This window comes from Talpa occidentalis, unplaced genomic scaffold (genome assembly GCF_014898055.3).
Source record: "Talpa occidentalis isolate TD23 unplaced genomic scaffold, MPIMG_talOcc4v2.1 talOcc4.11, whole genome shotgun sequence".
Lineage (NCBI taxonomy): Eukaryota > Metazoa > Chordata > Mammalia > Eulipotyphla > Talpidae > Talpa > Talpa occidentalis.
Genome location: NW_023601104.1, coordinates 40,165,434 through 40,191,137, shown reverse-complemented (window position 1 = coordinate 40,191,137; position 25,704 = coordinate 40,165,434). Strand labels below are relative to the sequence as shown.

The 25,704-nt window shown below is 41.9% G+C and overlaps 1 protein-coding gene and 2 gene segments (V, D, J or C); all 3 read right to left on the bottom strand.

Annotated features, from left to right (window-relative positions):
• Positions 1-5,224: 5,224 nt before the first annotated feature.
• Positions 5,225-6,374, bottom strand: LOC119238227 (T cell receptor alpha variable 13-2-like). The segment is given in 2 exon segments: positions 5,225-6,000; positions 6,177-6,374. Coding segments are annotated over 2 exon segments (375 nt in total).
• Positions 6,375-13,240: 6,866 nt separating this feature from the next.
• Positions 13,241-17,931, bottom strand: LOC119238019 (uncharacterized). Its single transcript, XM_054692863.1, has 4 exons — positions 17,789-17,931; positions 15,123-15,254; positions 13,755-13,903; positions 13,241-13,608 (listed from the first exon to the last, which is right to left on the bottom strand). Exons 1-4 carry the CDS (start codon positions 17,929-17,931, stop codon positions 13,241-13,243), a joined length of 792 nt encoding a protein of 263 aa, XP_054548838.1.
• A 3,133-nt stretch (positions 17,932-21,064) lies between these two features.
• On the bottom strand, positions 21,065-21,721 carry LOC119238018 (T cell receptor alpha variable 22-like). The segment is given in 2 exon segments: positions 21,065-21,477; positions 21,673-21,721. Coding segments are annotated over 2 exon segments (462 nt in total).
• Between the last annotated feature and the right edge of the window lie 3,983 nt (positions 21,722-25,704).

Sequence of the window (25,704 nt, the reverse complement as noted above, 5' to 3'; positions counted from 1 at the left end):
GATCCCTCTCTTGTAGCTGGGGTGCCTTCACTCCCACTCTGGAGGATGTCAAGTCTTGGGTTCTGGAAGTTACAGTCAACACGTTCCACCAGCATCACTGAGCACCAATCACATCTGAGCTCCTTCATCCCCTAACAGGAAACCCCACCCACAGCGTCCTTTGAGCCCACAAGGTAATCTCTCCAAGGTGTGCAAGAAAACAGTGCAGGGGAGTGAGGGGTACTATTCCCAATGTATGTGATTATAAGCATTTTTTTTCCTTTAAAGACTTTATGTAAGAAAAATGTAAGGGTTAGAGTATGGGGAAGAGAGGACCATACTTCTGAAAACAACCAGTGCCTCAGCTGGGTAACTTTTACATGGAAAAATAATGAAGCCTGAAGCAGCGCCTGGGGAGAGTGTCTCCATTTCCAAAATTGCTACATTGGCCTAGAATATTAGGGCTCAGTTATAAGATAATTCTGACAGAGGGAGATTCTCTGAGATGTTGCATTGCGTATTAAACAAGAAAATATATTTTCTAAAATCAGGAGAGTTCTAGAAATCCAGGACATGTAGTTACACTCTGTGTATAAAATGATTCCCACAAACATAGAAAATGTGAAGCTATATCTACACTAATTTCCCCCTCTCCTCTCCTCCGCTACAGTCCTGACCCACAGGCTGACTCTGCTCAGGGCACTCACTGCTGTCAAGCTATAACCCTTTCCCTTCCTTCTTCTATTTGTGTTTCTTTCCTTTTTTCTTTTTCTTTTTTTTTTTTTTTTTTTTGTCCCTTCATCTACTGTTGTTATTCCTTTCTGTCCCAGTGGAAATAGATGAAAAGGTAGGATAGTAGATATTAGTTGTACTAGAATTATTTTCAAGTTCTTGGATTTGGGGTATTCTAGTCATAACTGTTTTTTTTAATTGAAAACAGCTAATGGAGAGGTGTTCTGATGACCTTCCAGGCTCACGTGCCCAGTGATGTTCCTGTTCCACTAGCTCAGCCAGAGGATCAGTGTCAATGAGAATTTATCCAGCATGGGCTCCAGCGTTATGAAGCGTATACAGAGTGGCAAAACTGAAAACTTGAGGTGAACTTCACAGACACCACTGCTCCCCATCTTCAGCCTTGGCTACAGGCACTCAATGCTGTCTGGGTCTTAAGGGTTCAACATCTGGGACCATCAGGAGGCCTTTGTCTTATAAGGTCTACAGTGCCCCCCGGTGGGCTGAAATCATAACAAAGACTAGTTCAGATGCACCAGCCCAGCAGCCACAAAACCTGAGTCTCATTCATTCCATGTTTCCTGAAGAAGGATATGCAGACGATTGAAAAAGAAATTACCTAATTCGCTTAACTCTAAGTTTAAAAGAACCAATTACTATTTTTAAAATGTCATATGAGGGAAAACATATCTTCCTTTATTAGTGAACATTTAAGATGTTTTTTCTTTTATCTATGAAAGATAACACTGCAATAAACCTTTTGGGGCATTCTTTTTTATTAGCTTGATGATATGTGAGGAATTCTGTTTGGTTTGGTTCTGTGGCAATTTTATTATGAAATGAAGAGCGGGGTATGGGAATGCTTACTTCTTGTCCTTATGCTCTGGACTTTTGTATGATTTGTGAATTAACCAGACTGGGGGACAAAAGATCACAGACTGTGCTAAAACCACAGTGAATCAAATACTCAGAGGCACTCAGCAGCCAGGCCCCTTCTGCAGCTCAGTTTGCGCTCAGCTCCCCCTGCAGTTTCTGTCACTGTGTCACCCAGGGCACAGTAGTACACAGCCGAGTCTGACTCTTGTACTGAGGTTTTCTCCAAGTGGAAGGAATTGGGATCTTTCCGGTAAGTGGCTTCAAAACCTTCTTTATTCTCCCTCTTATCGACTGTCTGGGCTCTCAGCAGGAGCCGTAGACCTTCTCCAGGATGTTGGACATACCAGCAAAGAATGGCATATCCTGACTGAATAAGTACAGCTCACATTCAGGGAGTCCCCTGCTGAGAGTGTCACTTGGCCTTCCTGCTGGGTCACAGAGTCTCCATGTGTTTGTCCTGGAAAAATAAAAGAGACTTGTGTCATCTGGGACATAAAGCTTTTGGATAAAATTATGGTTCAAGAATTTACTTACCTAACAGTTCAAGATTTTGCTGACATAACACATGGGAAAAAATCCAAATTTGAACAGGCATTAACTTACCAAGCACTAAGAGGACCGCAGCCACTAAGCCTGGAGAAGAGTTCATCTCTAGAGAGTCACCTAAAGGTTCTTGATTCTCAACAAGAAGAAATGCTGAAGTCACAGTGAAATGATCAAGCCAGCCTGCATTTCTCTCAGGAAGTATGTGCGTGTGTTGAGAAGCTGCACCCCCTGGTGGACAGAGTCTGAAAAGGTCTGTGTGTTTCCTGGACCCCTCCCAAGTCCTGACTTTATTAATCAGGCACATACCAGTCTTTGGGTGGGGCTTAGGAATCTGAATAACAGCTAAACATCACTAATTCTCAGGAAACGCAAATTAAACCCTGAATGAGAAATCATCTCACACCCATTAGGATAGGTATATACTGTCCAAAAAAAGAAAAGAAAACCCCCCCAAAAATGAAAGAAACCAAGTGATGACAAAGATATGCAAAATTGAACCCTTTGCACTGTTCATGAGAATTTAAAATGGCAGCCACTGTATAAAACAGAACGGTCGTTCTTCAAAATTAAAAACAGAATTGCCAGATGAACCACCAGATCCAGTGTAGGTATAAACCCTCCAAATTAAAGTAATGTGGGTATGTACTCAAATACCAAGAAATGTGAATTCACATATTCACAACATTACTAAAAAATTGCAAAAAAAAAAAAAAGATGGAAGCAACTAAAATGGCTATAAATAAATAAATGAATTCACAGGGGTTGTACTACATTTAGTTGAATACTTTCCAGACTTTTAAAAGCAAGAAATTCCTATAAAATGGATGAAACTTGAGAACATGTCATTATATGATACAAGCATTGATGTAAAAATGTAATAAAATATCTATGTTTTTCTCCTGTTAATCTCTTATGAGAGTTTAATTCTAAGACCCAGCCCCTGAACCAAAGAAGATACAGAGTATTTCCTCTCCTACAAAACATGCTCATAAGTAATTATTGAACAAACTGATCTGGTAACCCAAGATTTCACACATATTTTGGTTAATTTTTTTTGGTTTTGCTTCTGAACTTACTTAATCAATTCACTAGCTCATACAGTCACCAAATGCAAAGAGGTTTATATGACTGTCCTCATTCTTGAATCCTTGATCAAAATTCTTACGTGCACAATCAATATAATGATTTAGATAAAAAGGCATTGTTGATGACCGACAATGCTGGACAGTCTCTAAACCTGAGAACGATTTTCTCAAAGTGAGTGTTTTCCAACTCACCTTATACTTATACCTGTGCTACAACAGCCCTAGGTAGGTCCTGTCAGTGATGAGAGTCTAGTACAGTGGTTCCCACAGAAGGTGAAGGCACCAAGCAGAGCCCAGGGGTTGGGTAAACCTCCCCCAAAATGCCTCTCACCTGGGTTCACTCAGTGCACAGAAAAACACTGCAGAGTCTGCCTGCTGTGACTCTGACATAACAGGACTGATGGATTTGCAGGTCTTCTTGTCTTCTGGCACCTTCTGTTGCATTTTGCTGGTTTTAAGAATCCTGGAGAATAAGGAAACGCATGTCCTGACGTCTAGACAGCTTGTACCAAAGTAAACTATGACTCACAGAACTCACAGAACTGGTGGCATAGGTGAGTTCAAGCTGTGGTCTCCTTCTGCACTAACATTGCCTGTTGGGTTTGAGTCACCATCTGGGCAATTCTGCATCTTGGAATGAAAAAGATAGAGTCAGGGACAAGGAATAAATAATGTGGACAGCGTGCTACTCTTTTCCGGGTACCCACCACACACACCTGCACCCCAGATCCTCAGGTCACAGAGGGGGCTCTTTCCCACACTGGGCCCCCCTCCCTAGCCACAGGGACACCAAGGCTATATCCAGAAGGCCAGAGAACAGCACGTTTCAGTTCTGGCACCAGACAGGAAGGAGCGTGTTCTTCCTCAGTGTCAGGCTCTGCACTGTGAGGGGATCCTGCCAGGCGAGGGGGGTTTACTGGGTTTGTGCTGCTGCTGTTGCCCCAGAGCAGGGTCAGGGATCTCCTGGGGCAGCATGTTAGCGGGGGTCATGTCAGGTTCTCTGTGTGCGGAGTCTCAACCTGCCTTTGGATGATCCAATATTAATTTGAACACAGTACAGGCAAAAAATTATATATGACATTCTTAAAAATACAGAAACATAAAGAAACAAATCAAGGATTATAAGGAATTAGGGATGGCGGAAAGTGTGGCCAAAAATGACACAGAACAAGGGAGTTCTTGGGAACAGGGAAATTGTTATTTGTCAATTGTTATTTTCTCAACTGACGTATGAAATCATACATGATTTATGTGAAATCAAATTCTAATCTCTGGAAATGGTGAGTGTTGCCTTATTGGAAAAATCATATATAAATATGTGATTAAGACAACTATCCGGGCCTCCCTGGTAGCTCAAGGTGTTAAGCACCACACTATGAAGCAATCTGCAGCCTCTGCAGCACCAGTTCAATCCCCGGCTGGCCAGGGAGCAACCCACATGGTGCAGCAGACCTCTCCTGACTTGCCCGCTGCTCCCCTCAGCAGTGTATTTAACCGAATGACGGTCCCTCCAAGAACAAACAAGTTAACGGTAACTCTCGGTTGATGGCTACCACCTGGTCCAGTAAATGCTCCTATATCCATCCACAGAGGAATATGAAGTTGAAAACTGTGTGCAACAAATAAGGAATTCATTTCTTACACAAATTCTTTCTATTCATTCATCTTCAGTACTAAAAGAATTAACTTTTTGTAAAGAAATTGGGGAAGTGATGTTTCATTAGTCAAACTTGAAGATGAGACCAATATACACCACAAATTATTTGGGTGCTGATTTACTTTTTCACGTTCATATTCTAAATATATTCATATTTACTATGTAATATTTTGTAATCATGAACAATATGCAATGCTATAAAGACAAAAGTTAAGAGCTCAACCATGTGATAGTGTTACCAAGGATTTGTTGATATGAGCTGAGTCTTAAGACCAAATGTAAATTATCTTTAAAGTCTGAACATCAAAACAAAGCATCACTATATCACTACAGAAATCCATTAGACAGGGGCCTCCCTAAGGCGCAAGTGGTTAAGAGGCAGCACCATGAAGCTGTCCACAGCCTCTGCAGCATGAGTTCGATCCCTGGACAGCCAGGAAGCAACCCACATGGCACAGCAGACCTCTCCTGAGTCGCCCGCTGCTCCCCTCAGCACTGTATTTCAGTCATTCTGCCTGTTCTGTTCCCCACTCTGTCTCTGGTGAATCCTCTCACACCCCCCCCCACACACCTCTGGCCTTTACCCCAGATCTTGTATGCATGAATAAATAAATATTTTTTAAAAAGAAATCCATTAAACAAATATCAGTGAACAAAATATTCTAATGCTTCTGCATCATTTTGAGCCTAACCTTATCATATGCTTTAACGTCTAATACATTTTTCCCGCTGCAGACAGTATGACAAAGGCTGTGCTTGAGGGATGGCTGTGCTCAAGGGGAGGGGCTGCCAGTTGCAGGTTTCAGTACAGGCTGCAGGTGCCGGGACAGCACTGTGCACTCGCTGCGCAGAAGTACATGGCGGAGTCTCCAGGCTGGGTGACAGAGATGTGCAGGGAAAGAAGTTTGACTGCTGTATTCAAAAAGACAGTGTGTCTAGGTCCATGATTATCACCCTTATTTGAACGAATGTCTATAATGAACTGGAGACCTTTGCCAGGTTCTTGCTTATACCAAAGGAAGTAATAGGAGGTACTGTCTGAATAAGTACAGTTGATAACAGTTCTGTTTCCCTCCTGGACGCTCAGGGTGGGAGGCTGCTCCACTTTCTCCCCCTGGCTGAGCCCTAAGGAGAAAGAAAGTCAAAGAAAGGGAGTTTGTCAGGTTATAACGCCCCAGAACTTATTTCTCTTCTCAGTAGAAGCTAAAGTCGACCTAAATGAAGCCATTAAGCCATTGGCCTTCTTGTTTGCTAAAGACTATCTTTTTACTACACTTGTTTCCCCAAATCCCTCCACTCACAGTCCATCCGCAGCCACAGGAACACGACCAAAGCGTGACTGGATGTCTTCATTGTTACTCCCACCAGGAGCAACCACGCGCTGCAACCTCCAGTCAACAGCTACTTCTAGTATCAGGCAGTCCTGTCTCTTCCTAAGAACCGTAGAGGTTTCCTCACATGATCTACGCCAATTACAGAAAGGTTCTGCCTCCCCTGAGAGTCTGTGCTTTCAGAACCCATGAAATGAGTCCTGCCAGTGCCCACCTCAGCAGAGGGGCACTGCCACCTAGTGGCCACGTCCTCAGCCGCTGGAGTCTGGCTGGATGCGCCCTCACCAGTGCCTATGAGGGCTCAAGCACACACAGACAGCAAAGGTCACATAAATTAGGTCAAGGATCAGAGACCAAATGCACAGTAAATGCTGTTGGTATTTATTCAACCAAGGACTTGGTTTACATGTTTAAATCAGGAGGGCACCAGGATTCACTCTTAAAGAAAGAAGAGATAATGTCTTCCTATTCGGTCTAATTAACCTAATTGGTCAGCTATAGATAAAAACTTTAAAAAAATATATATGTAAGCTGAATTCAGAACAAGAGTGAAGAACATTCAATATTTCAAATGCCTATTAGTATAGACTCTGTGCCTTTAAATTGGGTCTGCCCATCACCTTGCTGTTTTCAGAGAAGAGTCAATAGCAAATGTAGAAAAAGATGATTTGAAATAAGAGGTAAAGAATCATATCTCAATGATAAAGGGCAAGGTATAAATCAGTGGGTTATTAATATTTCAACTAGGAAAGAGTTGGACCCATAGAGTTTGGATTTGCAAATGAGATGTTTTCTGTGCTTTAAGTAATCTACTTCAATAATGTATGTCTTATATTCTACAAAATACTGAAAGAAATTTTCTTAGAAGAGTAGAAAGAGTAGACTCATGTAGAAAATGTAATCCTACGTGACTTCATTTCACAGTTGCTTTTCTGATATCAAAGGGACAACATGTCCCTAAAGATACGACTGACTCTCATCCTTAGTGAAATTTCCTCTCCTGGCCTGGATCCTGCTGGCTGGCCATTGCTGGTCCAAACCCATATGCTATCGCTTTTCTGCCAAATTCCCATGTAGTGTGCTCTCCCCAAGGCATTGGTAACACTCCTCAGTCCCACAAATTCCCAAATCCTTTCCCTCTGCCAAAATCCTTTCTTGTCTCCATTAGCATATTGGTATTTTCTGATTTCGTTGTATGAAAATAAAATTAGGACAGTCTACATATTGCCTGTGTCTGCCATAAATAGCACAAGTAACTAATTGCAAAGAACTGATCATGAGATGTGATCCCTGGAAAACAAGACTCCCACATTTCCAGAAGTGGAATCTGCTTTCCTGTGATTTGTACTCACTGGTCCTATGGAGTTATGGGGAATAAATGTAACCCCTCATTCACATTTTATATCCTTAAAGACAAGGGTGATGAAGAATCACAAACCAACATATACCTGGTGTTTAAATATTCAATACGTTTCTTTATATTTATCTAAAACTTCTCTATTCTAGAGATTGTCCTCTCAACCAGCCTCCATGGGATAAAATTCTCAAATCTTTCATTAGCCAAATTTTTCTCTTCTTAGAGCTATGCTTTAGGTCAGCATTTGCCCTTTCAAGTTATTGTATCATTGTAAATAAAATGTTGTTCTTGGAATACACTCAGTTCCGCACAGTGTTGCATGTACTAACTGCAGCATAGGTAGAACCCGCCCTGAGCAAAAGTCACTGCCTCATGATTGTTTCAGGAGTACTGCTGACTCATCATCCAAAGGTCTTCAGCTGGAAAGGTCTTTTCTAGTACCTTCCCAGACTACCAGCTGCATGAGGACAATGCTCCCCTTAGTCTCTGGGTTCCAGGATCATTTTTATACCAGTGTATTCCTGATGCTCTATATTCATATTCATATTTATATTTATACCTTGCCTCCAAGACATGTGTACCAGGGAAATAAATATTTTTTACTATTTCTAGGAAATTCCTACAATTACATCTGAATGTTGAAGACAGCACCGGCACCATGTCTTACTCCTCCAGCCAGTGATGATGAACTGGCAATAAAATACAAATTGCTCTTTAAAAATATTTTCTCACTAAGACAAAAATAGAATATAATGATAATAAATAACAATGCAAGTTTACAGATTGCAAAAAAAAATTGTTCATAAGTTTATGTAATAACTGGTGATATTTTTGTTAGAGATCTATCTTGACAATAATATTTCCCTTGATTGCTTTTCAGCAAGTTTTTTATCAGAATATCAAATTTAAAGTTTAGTAACTTTATTTCAACAAATATAATTGAAAGGAAACTCAGTTACTGTTGGTAAATGCAAGATTGCAAACAGAATTTTGGGTAACTTTTAATTTTAAGAAGGGTATTTCGGTTGATTCCTCAAGACTAGGGTTCTTAAGGTATTTTATATGCTATGGCAATATTGCATAACTATCCACTAAATTAACTTGAGATAAAGTATTAGTAATCTAGCTAGAGCTGTCTCTGCTAGAACAATTTTTCTACAAATGATTTAACTCTTCCTACCAGTTTCATGTAAGTCATAATTTAATTTTATTTATTTATTTTTTTTAAAGATTTATTTATTTATACAAGCACTGGGTACAGTCAGAAGTGCAGGAGGGTGAGAGAATTCACCAGAGCCAGAGTGAGGAGCAGAACAGGCCTACTGAGGGGAGCAGCGGGCGGCAGGAGAGGTCTGCGCGCCATGTGGGAGCCTCACCTTGCCGGGAATCGAACCATGCCTGCAGAAGCTGCAGGCAGCTTCGCAGTCCAGTGCTCAACTGCTGGGTCACCAGGCCCCATAATTTAATTTTAATTTAGTTTGGCCCCATAAATAATTTTAAATGTAAATTTGAACATTGACATTTCAGTGCTTCTTCTGACATTGATCTAACTTGTGTATGGTGTATGACGAATAAAATATGGCTTCATGATCTATATATTAGTCAGACTGCCTATTATACATTTTATAAATGTTTTTACATCCAAAGAAAATTAACTTTAAATTATCTCTGCATTAATATTTTGTTTTAAATTAGTTCAAAGATGGCATGAAATGTTGATTTCTGCTTAAGTTATTATCCTTCATTTCTATTTCTAAACCTACAAATATTTGCATTCCAATTTGCAGCTATTTCTAAATCCAGAGTTTATAACCTTTGGAGAATTATAAATCTGAAGTTTTATTTCAGAGTTCATGTGTACATTATTTATAATAATTTATCAACAAGGTTTACTGTCCTTTTCTTTGGAGCCTTGAAGAGACACAGACATGCCCCCACTCCCAGGAAGGGGAGGGGCTGGGGCCCAACTGCAGTTTAGGTACAGGCTGCACATCACCCCAGAGCACTGTGTCTCCCCCGCACACAGGTAGGTGGCTGAGTCCTCCAGCTGGGCACCCTCGATGTGCAGGGTGCTGTTCTTCTCCTTAAAGCTCATTGTGGTGCTTAACCTTCCCTCCTGCTTCGGAGTCTCTGAAGCTATGTAAAACAGGGTGACCAGACTGCCCCCGAGGTTCTGTCGGAACCACTGCACTCTATCCACAGCACCAGTAAACTTGCACGTCAGAGTGTAACTGTTTCCCTCCGGGAGACTCAGGGATGGAGGACTCTGCTCCACCTGCATCCCTCTCACCCCTGCGTGGAGAGAGAAGAACAGACACATATGATCCCAATGGGCAGTGACAATGCAGATTTTAGACTTGTAAAAGTTCCCAAGAAACATGGAGCATGGAGGGTCCTCTAGGAGCTCCAAGTCAGCAACCCCTCCACACCCCGCTGTCAGCTTGGGAGGTCTCCCATACCCCATCTGGGAAGGCCCCAACTCACAGCAAACCTGGACCCACAGAAACCCCAAGAGCGCATCCCAGTGTTTCATGATCCCTCTCTTGTAGCTGGGGTGCCTTCACCCCTGCTCTGGAGGCTGTCAAGTCTTGGGTTCTGGCAGTTACAGTCAACACGTTCCACCAGCATCACTGAGCACCAATCGCATCTGAGCTCCTTCATCCCCTTTAACAGGAAACCCACCCACAGCGTCTCTTGAGACTGCAAGGTAATCTCTCCAAGGTGTGGGAGCAAACAGTGCAGGGGGGTGTGGGGCATTATTCCCAATGTATGTGATTATAAGCACTTTTTTTCTTAAAACACATTATGTAAGAAAAGTGTATGGGTTAGTGTGTGAGGAAGAGAGGATCATACTTCTTTTTTAATTACTATTTTATATTATATAATTCTTACATCATTTTTCATTTTTGCACAATGTATGCATTATCATTTTGGTTATATCTCCCATACAATTGTACCCCCCCCCCTTATTCTGACCCTAGTCCTTCCTCTCCCCTTCCCTCCCCTCTAGGATCATACTTCTGAAAACAGCCACTGTCTCAACTGGGTAACTTTTACGTTGAAAAATAATGAAGCCTGGAATCAGAGTGTAGTGCTAAGAAGGCTCAGAGCAGGATCTCTGTGACCCGATGCAGATGTTAGAGGAGTCCTGGAGCCCTCAGTGGCTTTTACTGTCTTTTATTGGGATTTACAAGGTACATGGCAGGCAGGGATGCGGGGGTGGGTGGGGTGGCCCAGGGAGGCTGGCAGGCCTCCCTGCCCCAGCGAATCTTCACTCTTTCTGGGCTCTCCGGCATTCTCTCCAGGCCTCTGCTTCTCTGCTGGTGCTTTCTTTTGCTATCCTGGTGTCCCCATGATGCCGCCCCTAAAAGCCCAGTATCAGTCCAGGTGTACCCACTTACATATGCCCACACCCCACACCAGGTGCCCACCATCAGGCATGCATTCAGGATCTCAGGGATCCATCATCCATACTAATGGCAGGAGTGCCGGGGACCAGCCTCCCGCAAAATGTCTGTCAGGGGTTCCTGAAAGGATGAGAAGGCCTCGGCGAATACGAATGATCTGAAACTTAGGGACTGAGGGGAAGGGAATGAGGAGACACCGACACTTGGTGAGGTGTTAGTATCTTCTGCTGAAAGGCTCAGCAGGTTCTTTATTTATACATTTTTTGCAAGCATTGAGATTATATTATCAAGAGCATAGAAACAAAGCAGAAACAATTAGTGCAACTCTTTTTCTGTGCTCTCAGCAAGAAGGCAACCTTCAAGGTTAATAAAAAACTAAGTCTTACACTAAAATTCATTGTTTTAGCTAAACAATAGCCTAATACAATTGATAGCCAACGGAACATCCCCATCAGCTAAAGCCAAAGCAAAGAAAGAACTTTTCTTATTCTCATGGCCTTCACACCAGGGGCTGGCTGCTACTCAGCTATCAGAACTTCCTTTACCTAGAAACTCCTTAACACAAATAGCTTCATTTAAGAACTTTCCCAATAAACTTCAAGGGAAGGCAAAAGAAGGACTTAGAATAATAGTTGTATTGTAATGTTTGTCAGGCATGTTCAATAACCTGTCGCCCATTGTCAAGTGGGCCAAACTGTTTAATAATTAGTTTTTAAGAGATAATTTTCCAAGCCGTTTATTTACTGTATATTGATGCATATAATGTAGCGCCTAATGTACTTTTTGGGAAATTTTTCTCCTTTTATGACCAAGAACAAAAAGTGAAGGGATGTTAGATCTTCAGCCCCACGGTGTGAGGCCCTTTGAGCTTCCCTGCTTGCCAGTAGTTTATCTGGCTGGGGCTACAAGGCCTCCTGCAGCACAGGAGGGCAGAAAAGCCTGACACTATTTTACCTTACCCTACACAGAGCCAGAGGACAGTGACCCCACTTCCCGAATTGCTACATTGGCCTGGAATATTAGGGTTCAGTTATAAGAAAATTCTGACAGAGGGAGATTCTCTGAGATGTTGCATTGCGTATTAAACAAGAAAATATATTTTCTAAAATCAGGAGAGTTCTAGAAATCCAGGACATGTAGTTACGCTCTGCGTATAAAATGATTCCCACAAAAATTGGAAAAAGTGAAGCTATATCTACACTAATTTCCCCCTCTCCTCTCCTCCGCTACAGTCCTGACCCACGGGCTGACTCTGCTCAGGGCACTCACTGCTGTCAAGCTATAATCCTTTCTCTTTCCTTCTTCTATTTGTGTTTCTTTCCTTTTTTCTTTTTGTTCACCCCTTCGTCTACTGTTGTTATTCTTATACCTTTCTGTCCCAATGGAAATAGATGAAAAGGTAGGATAGTAGATATTAGTTGTACTAGAATTATTTTCAAGTTTTTGAATTTGGGGTATTCTAGTCATAACTTTTTTTAAAATTGAAAACAGCTAAAGGAGCGGTGTTCTGATGACCCTCCAGGCTCACGTGCCCTATGATGTTCCTTTTCTCGTAGCTCAGCCAGAGGATCAGTGTCATCGCAAATTTATCCAGCATGGACTGAAGTGTTATGTATACAGAGTGGCAAAATTGAAAACTTGAGGTGAACTTCACAGACACCACTGTTTCCCCCTCTTCAGCCTTGGCTACACGTACTCAACGTTGTCTGAGTCTTAAGGGTTCAACATCTGGGACCATCAGGAGGCCTTTGTCTTATAAGGTCTACAGTGCCCCCTGGTGGGCTGAAATCATCAATAAAGACTAGTTCAGATGCACCAGCCCAGCAGCCACACAACCTCAGCCCGGTTCACTCCATGTTTCCTGAGGAAGGATATGCAGATGATTGAAAAAGACATTACCTTATTTGCTTCACCCGAAGTTTAAAAGAACCAATTTCTATTTTTAAAATGTCATATGAGGGAAAACATACCTTCATTATTAGTGAACATTTAAGATGTTTATTCTTTTATCTATGAAAGATAACACTGCAATAAACATTTTGGGGCATTCTTTTTATTACCTTGAAGATATGTGAGGAATTCTATATGGTTTGGTTCTGTGGAATTCTATTTGGTTTGGTTCTGTGGCAATTTTATTATGAAATGAAGAGTGGGGTATGGGAATGCTTACTTCTTGTCCCTATGCTCTGGACTTTTGTATGATTTGTGAATTAACCAGACTGGGAGACAAATGTTCATAGACTGTGCTAAAACCACAGTGAATGAAATACTCAGAGGCACTCAGCAGCCAGGCCCCTGCTGCTGCTCAGTTTGCGCTCAGCACCCCCTGCAGTTTCTGTCACTGTGTCACCCAGGGCACAGTAGTACACAGCCGAGTCTGACTCTTGCACTGAGGTTTTCTCCAAGTGGAAGGAATTGGAGTCTTTCCGGTAAGTGGCTTCAAAACCTTCTTTTTTCTCCTTCTTATTGCTTGTCAGGGCTCTCAGCAGGAGCTGTAGACCTTCTCCGGGATATTGGACATACCAGAAAAGAGTGAGAGATCCTGAGGCTGAAAAAGTACAGCTCACATTCAGGGAGTCCCCTGCTGAGACTGTCACTTGGCCTTCCTGCTGGGTCACAGAGTCTCCATGTGTTTGTCCTGGAAAAAAAAAAGAGACTTGTGTCATCTAGGACATAAAGCTTTTAGATAAAATTATGGTTCAATAATTTACTTACATAACAGTTCAAGATTTTGCTGACATAACACAGGGGAAAAATTCCAAATTTGAACAGGCATTAACTTACCAAGCACTAAGAGGACCGCAGCCACTAAGCCTGGAGAAGAGTTCATCTCTACAGAGTCACCTAAAGGTTCTTGATTCTCAACAAGAAGAAATGCAGAAGTCACAGTGAAATGATCAAGCCAGCCTGCATTTCTCTCAGAAAGTATGTGCCTGTGTTGAGAAGCTGCACCCCCTGGTGAACAGAGTCTGAAAAGGTCTGTGTGTTTCCTGGACCCCTCCCAAGTCTTGACTTTATTAATCAGGCACATACCAGTCTTTGGGTGGGGCTTAGGAATCTGAATAACAGCTAAACATCACTAATTCTCAGGAAATGCAAATTAAACCCTGAATGAGAGATCATCTCAAACCCATTAGGATAGGGTATATACTGTCCAAAAAAAGAAAGAAAGGAAAACCCTCCAAAAATGAAAGAAACGAAGTGATGACAAAGGTATGCAAAATAAAACCCTTTCCACTGTTCATGAGAATTTAAAAAGGCAGCCACTGTATAAAACAGAACGGTCGTTCTTCAAAATTAAAAACAGAATTGCCAGATGAACCACCAGATCCAGTGTAGGTATAAACCCTCCAAATTAAAGTAATGTGGGTATGCACTCAAATACCAAGAAATGTGTATTCACATGTTCACAATATTACTAATCAAAATTGCAAAAAAAAAAACCAAAAAAAAAGATGGAAGCAACTCAAATGTCTATAAACAAATAAATGAATTCACAGGGCTGGTACTACATACAGTTGAATACTATCCAGACTTTTAAAAGCAAGAAATTCCTATAAAATGGATGAAACTTGAGAACATATCATTATACGATACAAGACTTGATGTAAAAATGTAATAAAATGTCTGTTTTTTTCCTGTTAATATCTTATGAGAGTTTAATTCTAGACCCAGCCCCAGATCCAAAGAAGATAGAGTATTTCCCCTCCTACAAAACATGCTCATAAATAATTATTGAACAAATTGATCTGATAACCCAAGATTTCACACATATTTTGGTTAATTTTTCTGGCTTTGCTTCTGAACTTAATCAATTCACTAGCTCATACAGTCACCAAATGCAAAGAGGGTATGTGACTGTCCTCATTCTTGAATCCTTGATCAAAATTCTTATGTGCACAATCAATATAATGATTTATATAATGATATAAAGGCATTGTTGATGACCAACAATTCTGGCCAGTCTCTAAACCTGAGAACGATTTTCTCAAAGTGAGTGTTTTCCAACTCACCTTATACTTATACCTGTGCTACAACAGCCCTAGGTAGGTCCTGTCAGTGATGAGAGTCCAGCACAGTGGTTCCCACAGAAAGTGGAGGCACCTAGCAGAGCCCAGGGGTTGGGTAAACCTCCCCCAAAATGCCTCTCACCTGGGTTCACTCAGTGCACAGAAATACACTGCAGAGTCTGCCTGCTGTGACTCTGAGATAACAGGACTGATGGATTTGCAGGTCTTCTGGTCTTCTGGCAACTTTTGTTGCATTTTGCTGGTTTTAAGAATCCTGGAGAATAAGGAAACTCATGTCCCGATGTCTAGACAGCTCGTACCAAAGTAAACTATGACTCACAGAACTCACAGAACTGGTGGCATAGGTGAGTTCAAGCCTTGGTCTCCTTCTGCACTAACATTGCCTGTTGGGTTGAGTCACCATCTGGGCAATTCTGCATCTTGGAATGAAAAAGATAGAGTCAGGGACTAGGAATAAGTAATGTGGACAGCATGCTACTCTTTCCCCGGGTACCCACCACACACACCTGCACCCCAGATCCTCAGGTCACAGAGGGGGTACTTTCCCACACTGGGCCCCCCTCCCTAGCCACAGGGACACCAAGGCTATATCCTTCAAGGCCAGAGAACAGCACGTTTCAGTTCTGGCACCAGACAGGAAGGAGCATGTTCTTCCTCAGTGTCGGGCTCTGCACTGTGAGGGGATCCTGCCAGGCGAGGGGGGTTTACTGGGTTTGTGCTGCTGCTGCTGCCCCAGAGCAGGGTCAGGGTTCTCCTGGGGCAGCAGGTTAGTGGGGGTCATGTCAGGTTCTCTGTGTGCGGAGTCTCAACCTGCCTTTGGATGATCCAATCTTAATTTGAAAACAGCACAGACAAAAAATTATATATGATATTCTTAAAAATACAGAAACATAAAGAAACAAATCAAGGATTATAAGGAATTAGGGATGGCGGAAAGTGTGGCCAAAAATGACACAGAACAAGGGAGTTCTTGAGAGCAGGGAAATTGTTATTTGTTATTTGTTATTTGTTATTTTCTCAACTTGGAGATGAAAACACCAGGATTGCCAACTGACATAAACAAGATACTTTTATGTGCAATCAAATTCTAATCTCTGGAAATGGTGAGTGTTGCCTTATTGGAAAAATCGTATATATATATATGTGATTAAGACAACTATCCGGGCCTCCCTGGTAGCGCAAGGGGTTAAGCACCACACTATGAAGCAATCTGCAGCCTCTGCAGCAGGAGTTCAAACACGGGCCGGCCAGGGAGCAACCCACATGGCGCAGCAGACCTCTCCTGACTTGCCCGCTGCTCCCCTCAGCAGTGTATTTAACCGAATGACGGTCCCTCCAAGAACAAACAAGTTCACGGTAACTCTCGGTTGATGGCTACCACCTGGTCCAGTAAATGCTCCTATATCCATCCACAGAGGAATATGAAGTTGAAAACTGTGTGCAACAAATAAGGAATTCATTTGTTACGCAAATTCTTTCTATTCATTCATCTATAGTACTAAAAGAATTAACTTTTTATAAAGAAATTGGGGAAGTGATGTTTCATTAGTCAAACATGAAGATGAGACCAGTATACACCACAAATTATTTGGGTGCTGATTTACTTTTTCAAGTTCATATTGTAAATATATTCATATTTACTATGTAATATTTTGTAATCATGAACAATATGCAATGCTATAAAGACAAAAGTTAAGAGTTCAACGATGTGATAGTGTTACCAAGGATTTGTTGATATGAGCTGAGTCTTAAGACCAAATGTAAATTATCTTTAAAGTCTGAACATCAAAACAAAGCATCACCATATCACTACAGAAATCCATTAGACAGGGGCCTCCATATGGCGCAAGTGGTTAAGAGGCAGCACCATGAAGCTGTCCACAGCCTCTGCAGCATGAGTTCGATCCCTGGACAGCCAGGAAGCAACCCACATGGCACAGCAGACCTCTCCTGAGTCGCCCGCTGCTCCCCTCAGCACTGTATTTCAGTCATTCTGCCTGTTCTGTTCCCCACTCTGTCTCTGGTGAATCCTCTCACCCCCCCCCCCCACACACCTCTGGCCTTTACCCCAGATCTTGTATGCATGAATAAATAAATATTTTTTAAAAAGAAATCCATTAAACAAATATCAGTGAACAAAATATTCTAATGCTTCTGGATCATTTTGAGCCTAACCTTATCATATGCTTTAACATCTAATACATTTTTCCCACTGCAGACAGTATGACAAAGACTGTGCTTGAGGGAAGGCCTGTGCTCAAGGGGAGGGGCTGCCAGGTGCAGCTTTCACTACAGGTTGTATGTGCCGGGGTAGCACTTGCAGTCGCTGCGCAGAAGTAAGTGCACAGCAAAGTCTCCAGGCTGTGTGACTGGGTTGTGCAGGGAAAGAAGTTTGACTCTTCTATTCAAAAAAACAGTGTGTCTAGGTCCATGATTATCACCCTTACTTGAACTAATGTCTATAATGAATTGGAGACCTTTTCCAGGTTCTTGCTTATACCAAAGGAAGTAATAGGAGGTACTGTCAGAATAAGTAAGTTGATAACAGTTCTGTTTCCCTCCTGGACGCTCAGGGAGGGAGGCTGTTCCATTTTCTCCCCCTGGCTGAGCCCTAAGGAGAAAGAAAGTCAAAGAAAGGGAGTTTGTCAAGTTATAACTCCCCAGAACTTATTTCTCTTCTCAGTAGAAGCTAAAGTCGACCTAAATGAAGCCATTAAGCCATTGGCCTTCTTGTTTGCTAAAGACTTTCTTTTTATTATACTTGTTTCCCCAAATCCCTCCTCTCACAGTCCATCCACAGCCACAGGAACACGACCAAAGCGTGACTGGATGTCTTCATTGTTACTCCCACCAGGAGCAACCACGCACTGCAACCTCCAGTCAACAGCTACTTCTAGTATCAGGCAGTCCTGTCTCTTACTAGGAACCATAGAGGTTTCCTCACATGATCTACGCCAATTACAGAAAGGTTCTGCCTCCCCTGAGAGTCTGTGCTTTCAGAACCCATGAAATGAGTCCTGCCAGTGCCCACCTCAGCAGAGGGGCACTGCCACCTAGTGGTCACGTCCTCAGCCTCTGGAGTCTGGCTGGATGTGCCCTCACCAGTGTCTATGAGGGGCTCAAGCACACACAGACAGCAAAGGTCACATAAATTAGGTCAAGGATCAGAGACCGAATGCACAGTAAATGCTGTTGGTATTTATTCAACCAAGGGCTTGGTTTACATGTTTAAATCAGGAGGGCACCAGGATTCACTCTTAAAGAAAGAAGAGATAATGTCTTCCTATTCGGTCTAATTAACCTAATTTGTCAGCTATAGATAAAAACTTTAAAAAAAATACATGTAAGCTGAATTCAAAACAAGAGTGAAGAACATTCAATATTTCAAATGCCTATTAGTTTAGACTCTGTGCCTTTAAATTGGGTCTGCCCATGACCTTGCTGTTTTCAGAGAAGTGTCAATAGCAAGATGTGGAAAAAGATGATTTGTAATAAGAGGTAAAGAATCATATCTCAATGATAAAGGGCAAGGGATAACTCAGTGGGTTATTAATATTTCAACTAGGAAAGAGTTGGACCCATAGAGTTTGGATTTGCAAATGAGATGTCTTCTATGCTTTAAGTAATCTACTTCAATACTGTATGTCTTATATTCTACAAAATATTGAAAGAAATTTTCTTAGAAGAGTAGAAAGAGTAGACTCATGTAGAAAATGTAATCCTACAAGACTTCATTTCACAGTTGCTTTTCTGATATCAAAGGGACAACATGTCCCTAAAGATACGACTGACTCTCATCCTTAGTGAAATTTCCTCTCCTGGCCTGGATCCTGCTGGCTGGCCATTGCTGGTCCAAACCCATATGCTATAGCTTTTCTGCCAAATTCCTGTGTAGTGTGCTCTCCCCGAGACATTGGTACCACTCCTCAGTTCCACAAATTCCCAAAATCCTTTCCCTCTGCCAAAATCCCTTTCTTGTCTCCATTAGCGTATTGGTATTTTCTGATTTCCTTGTATGAAATAAAATTAGGACAACTAAATATTGCCTGTGTCTGCCATAAATAGCACAAGTAACTAATTGCAAAGAACTGATCATGAGATGTGATCCCTGGAAAACAAGACTCCCACATTTCCAGAATGGAATCTGCTTTCCTGTGATTTGTACTCACTGGTTCTTTGGAGTAATGGGGAATAAATGTAACCCCTCACTCACATTTTATATCCTTAAAGACTTAACGGTGATGAAGAATCACAAACCAACCTATACCTGGTGTTAAAATATTAAATATGTTTCTCTATATTTATCTAAAACTTCTCTATTCTAGAGATTGTCCTCTCAACCAGCCTCCATGGGATAAAATTCTCAAATCTTTCATTAGCCAAATTTTTCTCTTCTTAGAGCTATGCTTTAGGTCAGCATTTGCCCTTTCAAGTTATTGTATCATTGTAAATAAAATGTTGTTCTTGGAATACACTCAGTTCCGCACAGTGTTGCATGTACTAACTGCAGCATAGGTAGAGCCCGCCCTGAGCAAAAGTCACTGCCTCATGATTGTTTCAGGAATACTGCTGACTCATCATCCAAAGGTCTTGACCTGGAAAGGTCTTTTCTAGTACCTTCCCAGACTGCCAGCTACATGAGGACAACGCTCCCCTTAGTCTCTGGGTTCCAGGATCATTTTTATACCAATGTATTCCTGATGTTCTATATTCTATTCATATTTATATTTATACCTTGACTCTAAGACATGTGTACCAGGGAAATAAATACTTTTTACTATTTCTAGGAAATTCCTACAACTACATCTGAATGTTGAAGACAGCACCGGCACCATGGCTTACTCCTCCAGCCAGTGATAATGAACTGGCAATAAAATATAAATTGCTCTTTAAAAATATTTTCTCACTAGACAAAAATAGCATTTATAATGATAATAAATAACAATGCAAGTTTACAGATTGCAAAAAAAAAAATTTGTTCATAAGTTTATGTAATAACTGGTGATATTTTTGTTAGAGAGCTATCTTGACAATAATAAGATTTCCCTGGATTGCTTTCCAGCAAGTTAATTTATCAGAATATCAAATTTAATGTTTAGTAACTTTATTTCAGCAAATATAATTGAAAGGAAACTCAGTTACTATTGGTAAATGCAAGCTTGCAAACAGAATTTTTGGTAACTTTTAATTTTAAGAAGGGTATTTCGGTTGATTCCTCAACGCTAGGGTTCTTAAGGTATTTTATATGCTATGGCAATATTGCATAACTATCCACTTAATTAACTTGAGATAAAATATTAGTAAATCTAGCTAGAGCTGTCTATGGTAGAACAATTTTTCTACAAATGATTTAACTCTTCATATGAGTTTCATGTAAGTCATAATTTATTTTTATTTATTTATTTTTTTTAAAGATTTATTTATTTATGCAAGCACTGGGTACAGTCAGAAGCGCAGGAGGGTGAGAGAATTCACCAGAGCCAGAGTGAGGAGCAGAACAGGTAGACTGAGGGGAGCAGCGGGTGGCAGGAGAGGTCTGCGCGCCATGTGGGACCCTCGCCCTGCCGGGGATCGAACCGGTGCTACAGAGGCTGCAGGCAGCTTCGCAGCCCAGTGCTCAACTGCTGCGCCACCAGGTCCCATAATTTAATTTTAATTTAAATTTGGCCCCATAAATAATTTTAAATGTAAATTTGTACATTGACATTTCAGTGCTTGTTCTGACATTTATGTAACTTGTATAGAGTGTATGACGAATAATATACGGCTTCATGATCTATATATTAGTCAGACTGCCTATTATATATTTCATCACTGTTTTTACTCACAAGGAAAATTAACTTAAAATTATCTCTGCATTAATATTTTGTTTTAAATTAGTTCAAAGTTCACATGAAATGTTGATTTCTATTTAAGTTATTAACTTTCATTTCTATTTCTAAACCCACAGATATTTGCTTTCCAATTTCCAGCTATTTCTAAATCGAGGGTTTCTAACCTTTGTTGAACTATAATCTGAAGTTTTATTTCAGAGTTCATGTGTACATTATTTAAAATAATTTATCAACAATGTTTACTGCCCTTTTCTTTGGAGCCTTGCAGAGACACAGACATGCCCCCACTCCCAGGAAGGGGAGGGGCTGGGGCCCTGCTGCAGTTTGGGTACAGGCTGCACATCACCCCAGAGCACTGTGCCTCCCCCGCACACAGGTAGGTGTCTGAGTCCTCCAGCTGGGCGCCCTCGATGTGCAGGGTGCTGTGCCGCTTCTGGAAGCTCAGTGTGGTGGTTAACCTTCCCTCCTGCTTCGGAGTCTCTGAAGCTATGTAAAACAGGGTGACCAGGCCGCCCCCGGGGTTCTGTCGGAACCACTGCACTCTTTGCACAGCATCAGTAAACTTGCATGTCAGAGTGTAGCTGTTTCCCTCCAGGAGACTCAGGGATGCAGGATTCTGCTCCACCTGCATCCCTCTCACCCCTGCGTGGAGAGAGAAGAACAGACACATATGATCCCAATGGGCAGTGACAATGCAGATTTTAGACTTGTAAAAGTTCCCAAGAAACACCCAAGAGCATGAAGGGCCCCCTAGGAGCTCCAAGTCAGCAACCCCTTCACACCCCACTCTCAGCTGGGGAGGTCTTCCATACCCCATCTGGGAAGGCCCCAACTCACAGCAAACCTGGACCCACAGAAACCCCAAGAGCGCATCCCAGTGTCTCATGATCCCTCTCTTGTAGCTGGGGTGCCTTCACCCCTGCTCTGGAAGCTGTCAAGTCTTGGGTTCTGGCAGTTACAGACAACACTTTCCACCAGCATCACTGAGCACCAATCACATCTGAGCTCCTTCATCCCCTTACAGGAAACCCCACCCACAGCGTCTCTTGAGACTGCAAGGTAATCTCTCCAAGGTGTGGGAGCAAACAGTGCAGGGGGGTGTGGGGCACTGTTCCCAATGTATGTGATTATAAGCATTTTTTTTCTTAAAACACGTTATGTAAGAAAAGTATAACGGTTAGTGTGTGAGGAAGAGAGGATCATACTTCTTTTTTAATTAATATTTTATTCTATATAATTCTTTCATCATTTTTTATTTTTGCACAATATATGCATTATCATTTTTGTTATATTTCCCATACAATTGCAACCCCCCCTTATTCTGACCCTAGTCCTTCCTCTCCCCTTTCCTCCCCCCTAGGAACATACTTCTGAAAACAGCCACTGTCTCAACTGGGTAACTTTTACGTTGAAAAATAATGAAGCCTGGAATCAGAGTGTAGTGCTAAAAAGGCACAGAGCAGGATCTCTGTGACCCGATGCAGATGTTAGAGTCCTGGAGCCCTCGGTGGCTTTTACAGTCTTTTATTGGGATTTACAAGGTACATGGCAGGCAGGGATGCGGGGGTGGGTGGGGTGGCCCAGGGAGGCTGGCAGGCCTCACGGTCCCCAGCGAATCTTCACTCTTTCTGGGCTCTCCGGCATTCTCTCGTGGCCTCTGTTTCTCTGCTGGTGCTTTCTTTTGCTATCCTGGTGTCCCCATGATGCCGCCCCTAAAAGCCCAGTCTCAGTCCAGGTGTACCCACTTACATACGCCCACACCCCACACCAGGTGCCCACCATCAGGCATGCATTCAGGATCTCAGGGATCCATCATCCATACTAATGGCAGGAGGGCAGAAAAGCCTGACACTATTTTACCTTACCCTACACAGCCTGGGCAGAGTGACCCCGCTTCCCGAGTTGCTACATTGGCCTGGAATATTAGGGCTCAGTTATAAGATAATTCTGACAGAGGGAGATACTCTGAGATGTTGCATTGCGTATTAAACAAGAAAATAAATTTTCTAAAATCAGGAGAGTTCTAGAAATCCAGGACATGTAGTTACGCTCTGCATATAAAATGATTCCCTCAAACATTGGGAAAAGTGAAGCTATATCTACACTAATTTCCCCCTCTCCTCTCCTCCGCTACAGTCCTGACCCACGGGCTGACTCTACTCAGGGCACTCACTGCTGTCAAGCTATAATCCTTTCCCTTTCCTTCTTCTATTTGTGTTTCTTTCCTTTTTTCTTTTTTGTTCACCCCTTCGTCTACTGTTGTTACTCTTCTTCCTTTCTGTCCCAGTGGAAATAGATGAAAAGGTAGGATAGTAGATATTAGTTGTACTAGAATTATTTTCAAGTTTTTGAATTTGGGGTATTCTAGTCATAACTTTTTTAAATTGATAACAGCTATGGAGCGGTGTTCTGATGACCTTACAGGCTTACATGCCTAGTGATGTTCCTGTTCCGGTAGCTCAGCCAGAGGATCAATGTCATCATTGATGACATTAAATGAATTCACAGGGCTGGTACTACATACAGTTGAATACTATCCAGACTTTTAAAAGCAAGAAATTCCTATAAAATGGATGAAACTTGAGAACATATCATTATATGATACAAGACTTGATGTAAAAATGTAATAAAATGTCTGTTTTTTTCCTGTTAATCTCTTATGAGAGTTTATTTCTAGACCCAGCCCCAGATCCAAAGAAGATAGAGTATTTCCCCTCAATAAAACATGCTCATAAATAATTATTGAACAAATTGATCTGATAACCCAAGATTTCACACATATTTTGGTTAATATTTCTGGCTTTGCTTCTGAACTTAATCAATTCACTAGCTCATACAGTCACCAAATGCAAAGAGGGTATGTGACTGTCCTCATTCTTGAATCCTTGATCAAAATTCTTATGTGCACAATCAATATATTGATTTATATAATGATATAAAGGCATTGTTGATGACCAACAATGCTGGACAGTCTCTAAACCTGAGAACGATTTTCTCAAAGTGAGTGTTTTCCAACTCACCTTATACTTATACCTGTGCTACAACAGCCCTAGGTAGGTCCTGTCAGTGATGAGAGTCCGGCACAGTGGTTCCACAGAAGGTGGAGGCACCTAGCAGAGCCCAGGGGTTGGGTAAACCTCCCCCAAAATGCCTCTCACCTGGGTTCACTCAGTGCACAGAAATACACTGCAGAGTCTGCCTGCTGTGACTCTGAGATAACAGGACTGATGGATTTGCAGGTCTTCTTGTCTTCTGGCACCTTTTGTTGCATTTTGCTGGTTATAAGAATCCTAGAGAATAAGGAAAATCATGTCCCGACGTCTAGACAGCTCGTACCAAAGTAAACTATGACTCACAGAACTCACAGAACTGGTGGCATAGGTGAGTTCAAGCCGTGGTCTCCTTCTGCACTAACATTGCCTGTTGGGTTGAGTCACCATCTGGGCAATTCTGCATCTTGGAATGAAAAAGATAGAGTCAGGGACTAGGAATAAGTAATGTGGACAGCGTGCTACTCTTTTCCCGGGCACCCACCACACACACCTGCACCCCAGATCCTCAGGTCACAGAGGGGGTACTTTCCCACACTGGGCCCCCCTCCCTAGCCACAGGGACACCAAGGCTATATTCAGAAGGCCAGAGAACAGCACGTTTCAGTTCTGGCACCAGACAGGAAAGAGCGTGTTCTTCCTCAGTGTCGGGCTCTGCACTGTGAGGGGATCCCGCCAGGCGAGGGGGGTTTACTGGGTTTGTGCTGCTGCTGCTGCCCCAGAGCAGGGTCAGGGTTCTCCTGGGGCAGCAGGTTAGCGGTGGTCGTGTCAGGTTCTCTGTGTGCGGAGTCTCAACCTGCCTTTGGATGATCCAACCTTAATTTGAAAACAGCACAGACAAAAAATTATATATGATATTCTTAAAAATACAGAAACATAAAGAAACAAATCAAGGATTATAAGGAATTAGGGATGGCGGAAAGTGTGGCCAAAAATAATGCAGAACAACGGAGTTCTTGAGAGCAGGGAAATTTTTATTTGTCATTTGTTATTTTCTCAACTTGGAGATGAAAACACCAGGATTGCCAACTGATATAAACAAGATCCTTTTATGTGCAATCAAATTCTAATCTCTGGAAATGGTGAGTGCTGCCTTATTGGAAAAATCATATATAAATATGTGATTAAGACAACTATCCGGGCCTCCCTGGTAGCACAAGGGGTTAAGCACCACACTATGAAGCCATCTGCAGCCTCTGCAGCACGAGTTCAAACCCGGGCCGGCCAGGGAGCAACCCACATGGCGCAGCAGACCTCTCCTGACTTGCCCGCTGATCCCCTCAGCAGTGTATTTAACCGAATGATGGTCCCTCCAAGAACAAACAAGTTCACGGTAACTCTCGGTTGATGGCTACCACCTGGTCCAGTAAATGCTCCTATATCCATCCACAGAGGACTATGAAATTGAAAACTGTGTGCAACAAATAAGGAATTCATTTGTTATGCAAATTCTTTCTATTCATTCATCTATAGTACTAAAAGAATTAACTTTTTGTAAAGAAATTGGGGAAGTGATGTTTCATTAGTCAAACTCGAAGATGAGACCAAAATACACCACAAATCATTTGGGTGCTGATTTACATTTTCAAGTTCATATTGTAAATACATTCATATTTACTATGTAATATTTTGTAATCATGAACAATATGCAATGCTATAAAGACAAAAGTTAAGAGTTCAACGATGTGATAGTGTTACCAAGGGTTTGTTGATATGAGCTGAGTCTTAAGACCAAATGTAAATTATCTTTAAAGTCTGAATGTCAAAACAAAGCATCACCACATCACTACAGAAATCCATTAGACAGGGGCCTCCCTAT

Bases quoted from the DNA above. Each gene is read 5' to 3' on its own strand.
- LOC119238019 (XM_054692863.1), bottom strand. From the start codon at position 17,931: ATGGTTCCTAGTAAGAGACAGGACTGCCTGATACTAGAAGTAGCTGTT. The intron at 13,904-15,122 runs GTGAGAGGCATT...TTCTCAACACAG, and splicing joins TGTGCACTGAGTGAACCCAG to GCACATACTTTCTGAGAGAA. The intron at 13,609-13,754 runs GTAAGTTAATGC...TTTTTTTTCCAG, and splicing joins TGCGGTCCTCTTAGTGCTTG to GACAAACACATGGAGACTCT.